The 15,603-nt window shown below is 37.2% G+C and overlaps 1 protein-coding gene across 1 annotated transcript in view; it reads left to right on the forward strand.

The window, feature by feature from the left end:
• The window catches only part of PDZD8 (PDZ domain containing 8), a 63,190-nt gene that overhangs the window by 21,871 nt on the left and 25,716 nt on the right, over positions 1 to 15,603 (forward strand). Inside the window, exon 3 of the mRNA XM_036335846.1 lies at positions 6,836 to 6,938. Within this exon, the coding sequence (XP_036191739.1) occupies positions 6,836 to 6,938 (103 nt within the window). The remainder of the gene's footprint in view (positions 1 to 6,835; positions 6,939 to 15,603) is intronic.

Genomic DNA, 15,603 nt, shown 5'->3' on the forward strand with positions numbered 1-15,603 from the left:
CTCTGACCTTTCTAACTTCTTTGCTCAGCCCCTCACTCACAGTTCTTCACTTCAGCCACACAGGTCTTCGTAAGGCAAGAGGATGGCAAACTTTCTCTAAAGGGCCAGATTGTAAATATTTTAGGCTTTGTGATTTACATGGTTTCTGTTGTAACTACTCAACTCAGCCTTGTAGTGTGAAAGCAGTCAGAAATAGGCAATAGGTTAACAAATGGGTGTGGCATGGTTGTGTCTTCATAAAATTATATATATTTATGTATAATTATGAATATATATATGACTTTCATAATTTTTATGTGGCATGAAATAACTCTCCCTTCCACCCTCCCCCCAAGCATTTAAAAATGTAAAAACCACTGGTAGCCCACAGGCCATACAAAAATAAGCAGTAAGCTGTATTTGGCCCATAGACAACCACAGTTCACCATTCCCTGCCTTAGATATTTTAAAGTACCAAGGCCCTTGTGTGTACACCCCACTGTTTCTCTACTGAAGGCCCTACCCCATTTTCTGCTCGTTGAAACCAGCCTTTCTTGGTTCACCTCAAAAGCTACATCTTTAATGTGTCTCCTAACCGTTCCAAGTACAAGCATACTGTCCTTTTGCTACATTTCTGTGACACTTGCTTGTACCACTTGTTTGGTACTTATCACTTCTATTTTTATTTCCAACTCATAATAAAAACAAGTGCTTGGATACAGAGGTTATATTTTTGTACCTAATATATTTATGTCCTTGCTAATAAATAGGTTAATTTTGAATACCTTAATAATAATATGATAAATATTTTTTGTTTGTCTTAGAGTGACTCATTATTGTGCACCCTATGTCAGAAAGCTGGTTGAAAGGAATTCTTTTATCAAAGAAAGACTAAATCTGTAAATTTTGTAAAAAGGAACTTCAGTGTACAGTAAAATGACATATGTAATAAAACATGGTTCTACACAAGTCTGAATTTGAAGTAGCTAAGCTAATATATTATGGTAAGCCAAAGTATTAAATATATAATTATCACCCCAATAAATTGAATAAAAAGAAAAAAATAAGTATATAATTATGTTATGTTAATATTTAGGACATTTTTCAAGTGGTCTGTGTCTAAGGAAATTTTGAAGTGATGCTTTCTTTTTTTCCCCCAATGAATTTTTTTACTGATCCACAGGCATCAGAATTATACTAAATGGATTACCTTTTCCAAAATAATCATAGCAACTTCTAACCATTTGAAGGGCAGCTTTGCACAAAATTTCTTGACTATACTATTGTCAATTCCTATCTACCTACTCATCCACTCATCCCCAAATCTGCAAAGATAGCCTTGAAGGAGATTTACTTATTTATTTGTTCATTCATCAAACTTGCCTGTTGTAAAGCTTTGAGAGTGAACTTAGCCAGTGAGGAAAAAAATTAGAAGTATTCATAGAAAACAAACTTGTTTATTGAAAATACTAGAGGCCCGGTGCACAAAATTTTGTGCACTGGGGGGGGGAGAGGGGGTCCCTCAGCCCAGCCTGTGCCCTCTCGCAGTCTGGGACCCCTCGGGAGATAACGACCTGCTGGCTTAGGCCTGCTCCCGGGTGGCAGAGGGCAGGCCCAACCCTAGGTGCAGCCCCTGGTCGGGCTCAGAGCAGGGCCGATTGGGGAGTTGAAGCGCCGCCCCCTGTCATGCACAGAGCAGGGCAGATCGGGAGGTTGCGATGCCACTGTCAGTCACGCTCAGGGTAGGGCCAGTTGGGGGTTGGGGCACCGTCCCCTGTCACACTCAAGGCAGGGTCGATGGGGAGGTTGCGGCGCCACCCCCTGTCACTCATAGAGCAGGGCCAATCAGGGGGTTGGGGCGCTGCCCCCTGTCACGCACAGAGCAGGGCCCATCAGGGGGTTGGGGCACCGCCCTCTATCACCCACAGAGCAGGGCCAATCAGGGGGTTGGGGTGCCGCCACTTTCACACTTAGGGCAGGGCCAATGGGGAGGTTATGGCTCTACCCCGTCACACACAGAGCAGGGCCCGTGGGGAGGGGCGGGGGTTGGGGCGCCGCACCCTGTCACACACAGAGCCACAGGGCGATCAGGGGGTTGGGGAGCTCCCCCATATCAGGCACAGAACAGGGCTGATCAGGGGGTTGGGGCGCCTTCCCCTGTCACGAACAGAGCAGTGTGAATAGGGAGGTTGTGGCTCCGCCCCCTGTCACACACAGAGCCGCAGGGTAATCAGGGGGTTTGGGCGCTGCCCCCTGTCACGCTGATCCCGGTGCCTTGAGGCCTCACGGCTCTGCTGATCCCGGTGCTGGGAGGCATATTACCCTTTTACTATATAGGGTAGAGGCCTGGTGCACGGGTGGGTGCCGGCTAGTTTGCCCTGAAGGGTGTCCTGGATCAGGGTGGGGGTCCCCACTGGGGTGCCTGGCCAGCCTGGGTGAGGGGATGATGGCTGTTTGCAGCTAGTCACACATCCTTCAGGGTGGGGGTCCCCACTGAGGTGCCTGGCCAGCCTGGGTGAGGGGATGATGGCTGTTTGCAGCTGGTCACACACCCTTCAGGGTGGGGGTTCCCACTGGGGTGCCTGGCCAGTCTGGGGCTGAGGGCTGTTTTCAGACTGGGGGTGACTGGAGCTCCCAACCGCTCCTTTTTTTCTTTTTTTCTTTTTTTATTCTGGGCCAGCTTTAGCTTTGAGGCTTGGCTCCAGCTCTTAGGCCTCCGCTGCTGAAAATAGGTTTCTGGCCTTTGCTTACAATGTTGCGATCCTTCTGGCTGAAGCGCGGCGGACTAAAGCTGGTTTCTGGGGTTTTGTTTAGCTTCTATATCTGTTACATAGTTGCTTAGAGTTGCAGCTCAGAGGCCTGCAGCAGCAGGTGGGGAACGTTGGAGTCCTCCGTCACTGAAGCAAGCAAGCCTCATGGTAGTTTCAAGCTTCCTGGCTGCCGGCCGCCATCTTGGCTGGCAGTTAATTTGCATATTGCCCTGATTAGCCAATGGGAAGGGTAGCAGTCGTACGCCAATTACCATGTTTCTCTTTTATTAGATAGGATTAGAGTTATTGTACAACTGGAAACTTTATGCTTTAGGAGGCAACATGAAGTGGAAATAATACCAACTTTTGAATTAGAAAGTGCTGTCTTTACATCCTAGCTGTGTATCCTTACTGTTAGATATTCTTAGACAAGTTTCACATCTGTAAAATGGGCAAGGTTACTACCTTGTCAGTAATTGTGCTCAGAATAGGTAAATAAACCACAGTGGCTACTATATAGAAGGCCTTCAGTACCTGTAGCTTCTATTATTATACCTTAATGTAATCATTATAGTGTTTACCAAGAGGAAAACAGATCTTTAGACAGACCTGTTCTTTTTGCCTAATTGGTTGTGAGAACTGGAATTTGAATTTTATTAACTTATAAGGGTCTCAGACTGTAAAGAGATGTTCTTTTTTAATTATCTGAAGTAGAGTTTTGAACATCCCAATTACAAGTTTGGGGGTGGAAACACAATTTTGTTTATAAAAATTGGTTCTAACTGCATTTTTTTGCATTGAACTAAAGTTGATTTTTAAAGTTTCCAATGACCTCAATTTATGTATTTGTAGTTTTTCTATTAGAAGATTTAATTATTGCACATTAATGTTCAATCATATTGTTAAAAACTGTTTTTAAATTTGTAATTTATAGTCTTAAAGGGTTTGAAGTATTTTGCAAAGAAAACAATGCCCATGTGCAATTAAGTAGAAAAGATAAATTAAAAACAACCATACAGGGAATAGAAGATCAGTTTTCTGGCAGCAGAGTAAACTTAATGGATAACTTAGCCCTCATTCTCTGATAAACTGTGCATGTTCTTTAGGAGAAAAAAATTTGGCCCCAAATTCTAGGAGGGATTTGTCATATAATCTTTCTGTAAAAGACATTGAATGAAGTAATGAATACATTTTCTTTTCTTGTTTTTCTTTGGCTGGTTTTATCAACCAGTTATATTTTTAAAACAAAGATTATAGTCAGTGAAAGCAAAGCCTATACGGTTTTGTGGTGTGAGAGTTCTGTACTCAAAAGTGGTATATTTAGGATACAATCTGTCCTAATTATAGATAGAAGATTCTAATTAAGGTCATTTCTTCAGTGAATCACACTTGCACTATTCTAAAGCCTGTATTTTCTCAGCAGCTTTTGGAATGCCTGTTTTACTGGGTTCCAAAAATACATCACTTTAAAAAAAATGTGTAATGGTAACACAAATACAGAAAACTACAGCAGTTGACATTCTACTCTATTACCAAGATCCTTACCTTATTCCCCAATTAATCTATTATCGGCACAGACTCATAGATTCCTGTATTTTTCAATGATTATAATTCTTTACTATTCTTAATTATTTTGTTGTGAACTGTTCTTGATTTGGCCACTAGGTACCCCTTCAAACTTGGCTCTGTATGCTTGTGACATGAGCCTGTCTTTTTTTTTTTTTCTTTTTTTTTAGCTCTTCATTACTTTCTGGTATAACAAGCTGTTCCAGGTTTATTTTGTATCTTTGCCATAGTCCTAGAATCAGCTATTTTACCAAAGAGCCCTGGTTCCTTTTAATAGAGAATGATATTAAAAATCAAGATCTGGATGTTGGGTTGTTCACTGCTACTTCATATACTCAGAGGTCCCTTCAGCGGACAGAGTTATGAAATACATATATGTATAGACACTTATACATATATGCATACACATACACAATTTAGAAATCATAAGCTCACCCAATATTTCCAATTCTAGTTTATCCTAGAGTTGTTCCTTGCCTTGGTTCATTCTTCTTCCTCCCATATTTTTATATCCTCTGAACCCTAGCTCCAATAACATCACTTATACTCATTTGCTCAGTTCTATAATAACATCTCAAATAGTTGCAGAATTGCTTTATTACAAGTACAGAAACATACTTACTAAAAGAAATTCAGGGTTTATTTGCAGTCTCCTCTGCACTACACAAGATTGAGGGTGTATGGTCAAGTACTGTACAGTCATATGCTGCAGAGGGACATTTTGGTCAACAATGGACCACGTATATGATGTTGGTCTCATAAAATTATGATGGAGCTCAGTTTCCTATTTAAAAATGGAAGGATATGAGGTTCCGGAGGAATTTTTTTTCTCTGATGGGAGCAGTATCTGCGGGGCTTGGCAATAGATTCCCTCTCATTTAGAGCACCTCAATTTTTTATGCAGAGATTACATCCCAATCAGGCAGCCACTGACCTCTTTTAACTCAGAGGAGTTACTACATATTCAGGAAATAGAAAGAATAGATTTGGGATATACTTTTGGTGTGTGAAGGACTTAATGTTCTGGTTTCTTTTTTGATATCTCAAAAGAGATTGTCACCTAAATTGTAAAACTTTGGGGGGAAAATAGGCTTTTAAAATATTTTAAGTGCTGGAATTTAAAAAAAGCAACAAAAAATTGCCTTTCCAGATCTAGCTTGATGGTCCTCATAATGCATTGCTATAAATTCCTGTTGAGGCTTAAGGTCCTGAACAAGGACACAGATCCACAGGATTTTCTGTCATTTTGTGGGTTGGTGGTATCCTTTGAAGCACAACAATATTAATTTCAGGATGTCCCATTTATCTATTTTTTAGTCCTATATTTAGAAACCATTGTCTAATCCAAAGAACTATTGCACAATCCAAGAATTGTTTTTTCTTGTTCCTGAATCCTGAAGATTTAATATCTATTGGGAATTTGGAAACTGCTAGACTTCTCTGCACAGTAGTCAAGGCCCTTACTTAGGTACTTTGCTCTTTTGAACAGATGGTGGCAGCAAAGCTTTGGTAAATGAAAATTCTCATTTTCTTAAACTTAGTATTTTATAATTCTGAATCTCCTTATGTTTTTGGCAGTAGGTTGTTGAGTACTGTTTAAATTTCCTTTTAAGATTAAAATTTATTTAAATTTATGGATTTCTTTTTGCCATGATTTTGTTCAGGCTTTTTAGCTCATGAAGCCAGTTTGTGAGGCATAAACATGATTTGCTTGAGGTCTCAACCTTAGGAAACAGTTTTCTCATATTGCTCTGATGTGTTTTATCCATTTTTCTTTCATTATCTTACTCCTACCCCCATGATATTCATGTAGAGGTAAAGTTTGGAGTGGTAATCAAGATGTTGATTAACAGCTAAAGTTGTTCTCAAGCTTACTACTAAAACATATTGGCAGACTTAGGTTCTGATTTAGAAGATAGATAATGTAGAAGTTGTTGGACCATGTAGGTAACATTTTATCCTCCAATAATAAAAACTGCCTAATGATCTCAAGATTGGACCTGCAATTTCCTTTTAAAATCTGAATATTAAGCAGTAAAATTAGGTGATGCTGTTATTCCTTGATAATTGTTTTCAAGATAATAGAAATAAAAAACATTTATTGAGTACTTAGTATTTGTTAGGCATTATGCTAAATGCCTTGTTTTCTTTTACTCTTACAACGGCTTTAAGAACTACATACTGTATTTCCCCTGAATTGTTCAAATGAAGAAATGGGCTTAAAGAAATTCAGTCACATTAGTAGATGGAAGTGTGTGTGTATTTGTGTTCACAAGCAACTTTTTGTACTATATCTCATTAATAGAAATTACTTTCTGTTTGATTTAGCCGCTGAAAAACAACTTGTCCTAGAATTTCACCTAACTTTAGCTTTACTTCACTTTTCCACTAGAGGGTATACCAAGTATTTGATTTAAGTTTTTCTGTTACCAAAATTATAATAGTAACAGTAATTTATTACTTCTTGGTATAATGATTTGAAAGAAAATTTTTAATGTACATAACTGGTACAATAATCTTGTTTTATTTTTATACTGCAGGTTACTCATTTTTGGATCCTATGACAGAGAGGCAAATATTCATTGCACACTTGAGTTGAGCAGTGGTGTTTGGGAAGAAAAACAAAGGAGTTCTATTAAGACGGTAAAATTGATTTGCATTGTTTTAAAGTTTGTATTCTATAAGCATGCTTTTATTAATATTTCTATATTCTTAGTTATTTTTGGTCATGTGCAAATAATTATGAACAGCTTTTATTCATCTTTTTATAATAAAACATCAGTAATGAAATGGATCCCATAAAACTATAGTATTCAGATTGCTTGCTTGCATAAGATATCTAACCTAATTTTCCTTCTGTACAGAAGAAGTGAGGGCAGGTGTGTTTGAGTAACAGAAAGAAGGCTAGTCTAGCCATAAGTGAGGTGGAGTCATACTTAGAGCATGGCAAGGATTTTGGATTTTATTCTTTGTGGTGGGATAGTTTTAAGATAGGGAGTAACAAGATCTTGTATACATTTTGTAAAAAAAAAAACATGTTCTCCCTGTATACAGAAAGGATTGTAGGAGGACGAGAGTAAACCTAGTAGAGATCAGGAGGCATTCAGGGGAAGGCATTCAGGAGGTGGTAGCTGAGGAAATGGAAAGAATAGATTTGGGATATACTTTTGGTGGGTGAAGGACTTGATGTTCTGGTTTCTTTTTTGATATCTCAAAAGAGATTGTCACCTAAATTGTAAAACTTTGGGGGAAAAATAGGCTTTTAAAATATTTTAAGTGCTGGAATTAAAAAAAAAAAACAAAAAATTGCTTTGTACTCAACATGTTTTAATTGGACTTGTTGGGTTCTTTGAGTTCTTAAATAAATAAAAATTGTCACTAATTTTTTTCCAAATTTGAGTTGGTATTTCTGAATGTTTCCCATAGAAGTTTTAATAGGAATTATGATACATTTCTTGGAATTTGCATAAATCTAGTAGTTTATTAAAGATTTAGAGCATTTATCAAAATGTTGTCTACAGAATTGCTATATTAAGCCCGTGAAGTTGTGCATTGGAAATAAAATCCCAGGATTTTATGTCTGAGGTTGCAAAAAAATTTATGCCATAAAAGAACATGTAGTCTTTCTTGATTTTTAAGAATAGTTATTTCATATACTAAGCATATATTGAAATATTATGCATTTGGTAATAATAAAACTCCAGAATGCTTCTTGGACTTCTCAAACTTCTCTGTCTTTTTAAATATTAGATCTATTTAACACTAACTTCTAGTCTTTTTAAATATTGGATCTATTTAACACATCAAAAGGTTTTTGTAGAAATAAATTATAGTTGTATTCTTTAAAGATGTATTTAATAACTTATTTAGCTGTTTCTATCACATTGAGCTCTTGGTAGCAGTATAGCCAATATTTAGGAAAACTATTTCTCTATTATGTCTTCAGTATATTGGTGGATAGGTACTTTTAAAGTATGTTTACATAGTTGTTTAATAGTAGTAGTAATGTGCTTTTTGGTATTTCTAGAATAATATATTATTCTTCATAGCATTTTTTAAAATAGTCACAACTCTTTTTTTAAATAGGCCCCTAAGCATATTGACTTTTGAAGGTTATGTGGTATTTTTGTAGCTGTATCCTTGACTTTTAAATTGTTTCCAGTGTCTCCATGTAATAACTGTTGTGTATACCCTTATATAACATTGAGCAGTGTGAAATTATTTTGGAATAAGTAGAGTAATTTTGATCAGGGTGGGAATGTAGAGGGAAGTAAAGCTGGAAAGAGGATGGGCTGACCCACAGAGTTTGAATTTATAAAAGTATTTGGGAGCTATTGAATATTTTGAACATGAAAATGACATGGTCAAAATAGTGGTTTTTAGGAAAATTCTCCTCCTTTTTGGTGGTTGTGCATGCCTTAACTTTAAGTTACATCTCAGTCAATTTGAAGCAGCTCCCCAGAGGGATAAAATAACCAGATTTACAGTTTGTTCTGAAATATATAAATACATGAAAAAGCATTATTGTTTTGTCTGGGTATGAAATAGTCATAACTTGCCATTGCTATTGGCATTTTCAGTTTCCCTTATATCAGATTAGACAGCTTTAATATTTTATAACAAAAATTAGTAAGACATTAATCTTGAGTCATAATTTTAGATCTTAGCACATGTCATAGCTAGTTTTGGAAAAATAATTTCTAGGTTACTAATTACATCTGGTGTCGAAAATGTCAACAACAGTTAAGTGTCTTCAGGCATTAAATTACATATGTCTGAATTTAATAACCAGGGAGGAGAATTAGAGTGCTCTTCAAGACTACATAAAACATTGTTGGATAGGATTTGAAAATTTGGAATATATTATAAATTTGGATGGAAAATGTATCATTAAAAATAAGTATGCTAAAGTATTCAATGCTTTTGGAAGCTATCTTTATATATACAATTTTGGGTTTAAATTAGTTTTTTTAAATGTTAAAATTTACTCAGTCACTAATTTTAGTGTACAGAATGAAAGAAACTTAATTTCTTTCATATTTTAAGTATATCTTTTAGTTTTTAAAGCATTATAATGTACTTTATCATGCCATTAATAGGGAAGATCAATAACAGATGGCAAGCTTTAGTTTTGTAGTACTTGCACAAATGTTGGGGGTGGAGATGGAGCAGTTGTAATGCATTAGCTGGAAGTATTAGCAAATCTAATGAATGTGGCTTAAGCAAAAAAGAGACTTACTTGTCTTGTGTGATAAGCTCTTAGTTAGTATATAATCAAGGAGCTGGCTCTTACTGGCTTCCTCCTTCATCATCCTTAGCATGGGGGTTTTATTCTCATGGTTGCAAACTATCCGGTGCACCCCTAAATATCCACCTTTCAAGAAAAAGGATGAGATAGAAGGCATGCCAGAGGCACATATCAGTCAGGTTTTGTCCTTTTAAAATTCTTTACTGGAAGCTCCACCCAGGGATTTTGACTTATATCTCATTGGTTAGAACTAAGTCATATGGTCTCCACTACCAGCAAGGAAGTATGGGGACTCGCTTTTGTTTTTCAGCCTTTGTAGAAAAAGAAGTTAAGAGAAAAGGGTTATGAATACATTTTAGGTGGTCAGTCCACAGTCTGTCATACCACAAGAAAAAATTTAAATCTGTTTGATGAATTTTTGTTTGTAAGGGGATTTTTTTTCTTAAATTGAGTATCAGGGAATATTGAAAAGAATAATTTAACAAATAGCTTGCATAAATCCTACTTTCTACCTTATTAGAAACCCAAGGCAAGTTTGGGGCAAAATCAGACACTTGGTCACTGCCTTGCTTATTTCACTTGCAAAATAAAAGAGTTCATAGGATAAATGAGGTACTTGTGTTTATTCTTTAAAAATAATAAGCAAAGATTCCTCATGAGAATCCCATTAAATGTGATAGCTGAGGTGCAAATAAATTAGATATTAGGCTTAAACAAACATTAGAGAATTATCTTGCAAGAGGTGACAAAGTCAATACTAAAAATGTGCTCACCTTCACCAAAAGAGACAAGGCAAGTTTATTTTCATTCTATAGCAATATGCAGGTTTGGTGATGATAATTTGCTTCCCTTTCACTAATGAATAAATTTCAGGTTCAGATTTTTAAAAATGTTCATTTCAGGCAATGATTAATATTTCAGTTGGAAACTCTATAGACAACTATATATCTCTAGAATTTATGGTGCCTATCAAATAAAATTCATAGTGCTTATCAAATAAAATTCACAGTAAATTAATCTGACATATTAAAGGATACATAATCATTACTGTGTGAATGCTAAGACAAACAGATCATATAAATATCACATAGACACACAGTTTTAAATAGATCCTGAGTGTTACTTTCCTCTGAATCTGGGAGTTCTGAGGTAGCAGGAAAGGCCTTGGGACCAGCTGGCACCCAGCTGTTCTGTCTAGCTCTTTCCCTTGTTCTCCATTTTAAATAAAACGATGAAATGAGTTTTAAGTTTAAAAACAAGCTTTTTAATGTTCATTTTATACTGAGCCTACTCCCTTTGCACTCAGACATTTGAAAGCAATTGTCCTTTATAAGAGACTAGTCTTTCCTCCTGTGATTAGAGACAGAATGTTAAAAATCCAAATAACTCTTAAGTCAGTACATTGGCATAAATATGTTACTATCAAAGAAGAAGGAAGAATATGGACTTCTTCTTGTTCTGAAATGGAGACAGAATTAGAGAAATATCTTTTGGGTTCTTGGGATATAGTACACAGTGGATGGGCAGAAGAGATGCTGAAACCGGCATGTGTTCAGTATAAATAGAAGCAGAAGCACTTCAGGTTTGTGTAGCTTAATATTCAGGTACCAGAGGGAATTGTGGTGAAAGGCATTAGATGTCATGATATTATCAGACCTGCCTGAAAAATAAGAAGTAATAAATCCCTGAAGGACAGTCAGCTAACAATTGGGGAGAATTTCTAAATGGTAATTTGGAACTCTTAATTAGAATGAGTATATTCCTTTCAGAGGGTTATAGGGTATCAGTTGGCAACTTCCGATTGGCAATTTGAAATGGCAACTGCTAAGGGCTTAATTTTTTAATTTTTTATAGCAAAGGTGGAAATTTATTGAAGAACAAGTACAGACTCCCACGTGGGGTAGGGGAAAGAGTTCCCTGCTAAGGGTTTTAAATAGGGTCAGCTGTACCCAAAATTATGAAGTCAGAAGAATTCATCTCCTAGATTCTAGACTTTATGTTTTTTAAAAATATATTTTTATTGATTTCAGAGAGTAAGGGAGAGGGAGAGAGAGATAGAAACATGAATGATGAGAGAGAACCATTGATCAGCCGCCTCTTGCACATCCCCTACAGTAACCCCAGGCATATGCCCTTGACTGGAATCGAACACAGGACCCTTCTGTCCGATGGTCTATGCTCTTTCCACTGAGCCAAACCAGCTAGGGCTGGATTTTATCTTTTTGTTAGACTCTGGCAGCACCTTTCTTTCTCTCCACTCTTGCTTCCCTCATTTTTGAAAGGATCTGATTCTGAAGGAGAAATAGTTTATATCAGGCTTCCTTCAATTTTTTTAACACACTCTTACAATTAAAGAGCTATTTGAGGAGATGATGCCTAGAGTATGACATATTTTTGCCATATACAAAGAGCCATAGTCTTCTGCTTGTAGAATCTATACTTGTTCCATTAAATCCTCCTGCTCCTAACAAAAACTGGGCTATGAATGGTATTCTGATAATTAGGAGACAGTTTGGGAGTGGAGAAAGTGGAATCATTTTAGAACAGAGTCAAGGAGAGCTCTGAAACTAGGGGAAATAGGATTTAAATAGAAGGGCCTTCATCATAAGATTAGCTTATGATATGGTCAGTTGCCCAAGACTGAGCTTGATTCAGAGGTAGTCTGCCTTATAGAGCCCAGTGAGTCTCTCTCTACCTCCAGAGCAAAGGTTAGGGCAGCTGAAAAGAGGAAAAAATGGCAGGCGGAAGGTAATCAGTTTGGATAATATATAATATAGGGAAATCATTCCTGTCTAATATGAAGATGCTAAACAAGCGTGTAGAAGAAATGAAAATAGTAAATGCATTTTCAGCTTTCAGAAAGCTTTTGATGAAGATCCATAGCAAAGCTTTCCAAATCACCTGACAGATCTGTCTTTAGAATTTGGGAAAACAATAAACTTGACCAGGTGTAATATCCTGAGTGATTCCATTTTTCATCAGAGTAGTTGTCATAAAATGAATATACTTATTTAAAAACCATGAAATTCTTCTCAGAGAGAGTTATTTGTGCATTTCAGGTTTCTATAATGCAGGAAATTTGTAACAGTTGAATCAGGTGGGGAAAAAGCACTAAAATTACCTTGGAAGTGAGATAGCCATATAAAGATAAATGGATGGGAAAAAATTAGTGATCTTCAGCTGAAAAGACAAAGGTGGGTAAATGATTAATGGAAGCATATAAATGCAAAAAGTAAAACAGTAGGATGATCAACAAATTTACTGAGCAAGGAGTTAAGTCTGTAAAGATAAATTTCACATTTCCTCATGATAATCAGATGATAAATGCTAAAAGAAGGATACTTAAAAGGTCTTTAATAATACTGCACACTACGTACTTGCTGGTAGACCTTACAGAGGCACAGATATACTATATTCTTTTTATATGTGTGTCCTGTACCTAGTAGAATTTCTGGCATGTTGTAGTTGTTATGTGAATGTCTTGGGAGGTGGGAGAAGGATAAATGATTGTTTTGAAATACAAATCTGATTCTATAAACTGCCTCCTTAAATCTCAATGGTTTCAGTAGCTCCTAGAACAGCCGTGGGCAAACTACGGCCCGCTGGCCGGATCCGGCCTGTTTGAAATGAATAAAACTAAAAAAAAAAAAAGACCGTACCCTTTTATGTAATGATGTTTACTTTGAATTTATATTAGTTCACACAAACACTCCATCCATGCTTTTGTTCCGGCCCTCTGGTCCAGTTTAAGAACCCATTGTGGCCCTCGAGTCAAAAAGTTTGCCCACCCCTGTCCTAGAATAAGGACAGATTCTTTGATGTGACCTACAAAGCCACCTCTGGCCTGGTCCCTATCTCGCCAGCCCTACGCCTACCCTGCATTCTGCATTAGCTGGGCTGGCCATCTTTCTCTCCTTCATACATGCCATACTCTGTCCATTGCATAGCCTTTGTGCATGGGCCTCCTTCCCCCAACACATTTCTCCCCAAGCATACCTTTCCCTACCCCCATTCTTCAGACCTCTGCTTGTGCCAGGCCTTAGCTTGTTTCCCTCAAACATTTTTGGGCCCTTCCCCTGCACTATGTTAGGAGAAGGCTTACCTCTACCGGCTATATTTCCAGGGCTTCACTGTCAGCGGACTTTCGGCTGGGTTTGGCCTCCATGAAGCTTTGGTGAGAAAGGGGAGAGGACTAGGAACCAGGGTATTCTTCCTTTTCTCCTCCATCTTGGACAACAAGTCTGGCAGCCACTGTTCTCCTCCATGGCTCCATGCTTCTCACAGGACAGGCCCACCACGCTCCAGCTTCTTCCTGATGCTTCAGCCCTGGCCTCTACTGATATACATCCTCCCTCTGTCCTTCCAGCTCAAGGTTGGGTGTGACTTCTGACTGTTGTTAGTATCTGAGTTGCTTCACTGTCCCCTATTTGGTTCTCAGTTCTTTCTCTCACTGACTAGCCATTTCCCTGTTTTTGAGTCCCTCTGTTTCCAATGCTTCAGTGTTTCTGTTTCATCAGATCTTAACTGATGCACCAACCATCATCATTCTTCTGGGAAAGTTTTCCCTAGTGAGCATAAAACTCTTTGATAATACTTACCAAGTTGGGAATTCACATTTATAATTGTATGACAGTGTGATCAGTGTTACTTCCACCAATATCTTCCTTTACAGCATATACCATGGCTGTTTTGGCTCACAGCACTTGGCATTTAGTGTGTATTGAATGAATGTTTCTGGGAAAACTGAAGCTGATTATCAGGCCATGAGCTCCATTTACCCTCAGTCCTTTTTCTTTCAGACATTCAAGTTTCAGTGAGGCTTAGTCACATTGCTGTCTGCTTTCTCCCTGACAGCTATTTCTGATAAATGTTTTAACCAAATAAAAATGTTTAGGTTGAGGAAGTCCACAGAATGAAATTTACTCAATATTCCCTTTGTTAAAAAGCTTTTTTATTTATTTATTTATTTATTTTTATGGATGGGTTGGTGGATGGGTGGGTGGGAGGATGGGCAGATCTAAAAAATGTTTTTAAACCTGGTTTTTAGAGTGAGGATTTTAGTTTATAAATGTGGTACAGTATTATGATGCTGATCACAATTGATGAATTATGTATGTGTGTAGTTTAATGTAGCCTAAATAAAATAACTATGAGATCTAAAATTTTACTTCCCTTTTAGCTTTGGAGAGTTTTAGAAGTCTTACCGAATAGCTGTCCATATCTATCTACGAATTGTTGAATGTACATACAAAGAGTCTAAAAGAGCTCCCTAAAGAACTTTGATTTCAAGTAAGAACATCTGAGACACAGAAATTTATAAATACATTAGGCGAGATGCTTCCGAGTTGGCATTTGGCATGTTTGTCTAAGGCCAGATGCCTTGCAGATAGCATTCTGGTGCTTCTATTTAACCATTTGCCATTTACAGTCTTAATCTTATCAAAGGAAGAGAAAGATTAAAGCAAATAAAGCTTTTTTGAAAATGTCAGTTTTTATGAAAACTCTGGTTTAGTTCACTTTGATAATATTTGCAAATACAGTAGGGACCTAATAAATTTTGACCACATGTAATGTTCTATAATTTGGCTTCTTAAACTAAATGCTTTTGAGCTTTAGTAGTAAATCCTATTCAGTATTTCTACTCTTAAAGTTTGTCTTGGTAAAAAATGAGGAATGCAGTTTTCTGTCTCATATTTTCTAAGTGTATTTAGTATGATTTTCAAATACTGTGTGAAGAGTAGGAGCTTAGGTTAAAATACAGAAACATCAACTCTCTATATTAAACCAGTAAGGCACTGAGTATAAGAAGGAAGAAACTTATTGTGAGATATAAGGCAATGTGATATGGTCCTTTCCTTCAAGGGAGATAAGCAGTGAGGAAAAAATATCAAGAGTACAGTGAGTTTCAATGTTACTGTTAGCATATGAGTGCTCTAAGAGTGTTTAAGACTACAATAGTCTGAGGTTCCAGTGAGGGTGGGGAGGGGAAAGGGATAGCATTCTTTTGGGAAAATCAGGAAAGAATATGTTAAGGAGCCAGGCCTTCACAGTACATGTATG

Source organism: Myotis myotis, unplaced genomic scaffold (assembly GCF_014108235.1).
Source record: "Myotis myotis isolate mMyoMyo1 unplaced genomic scaffold, mMyoMyo1.p scaffold_m19_p_15, whole genome shotgun sequence".
Taxonomy (NCBI): domain Eukaryota; kingdom Metazoa; phylum Chordata; class Mammalia; order Chiroptera; family Vespertilionidae; genus Myotis; species Myotis myotis.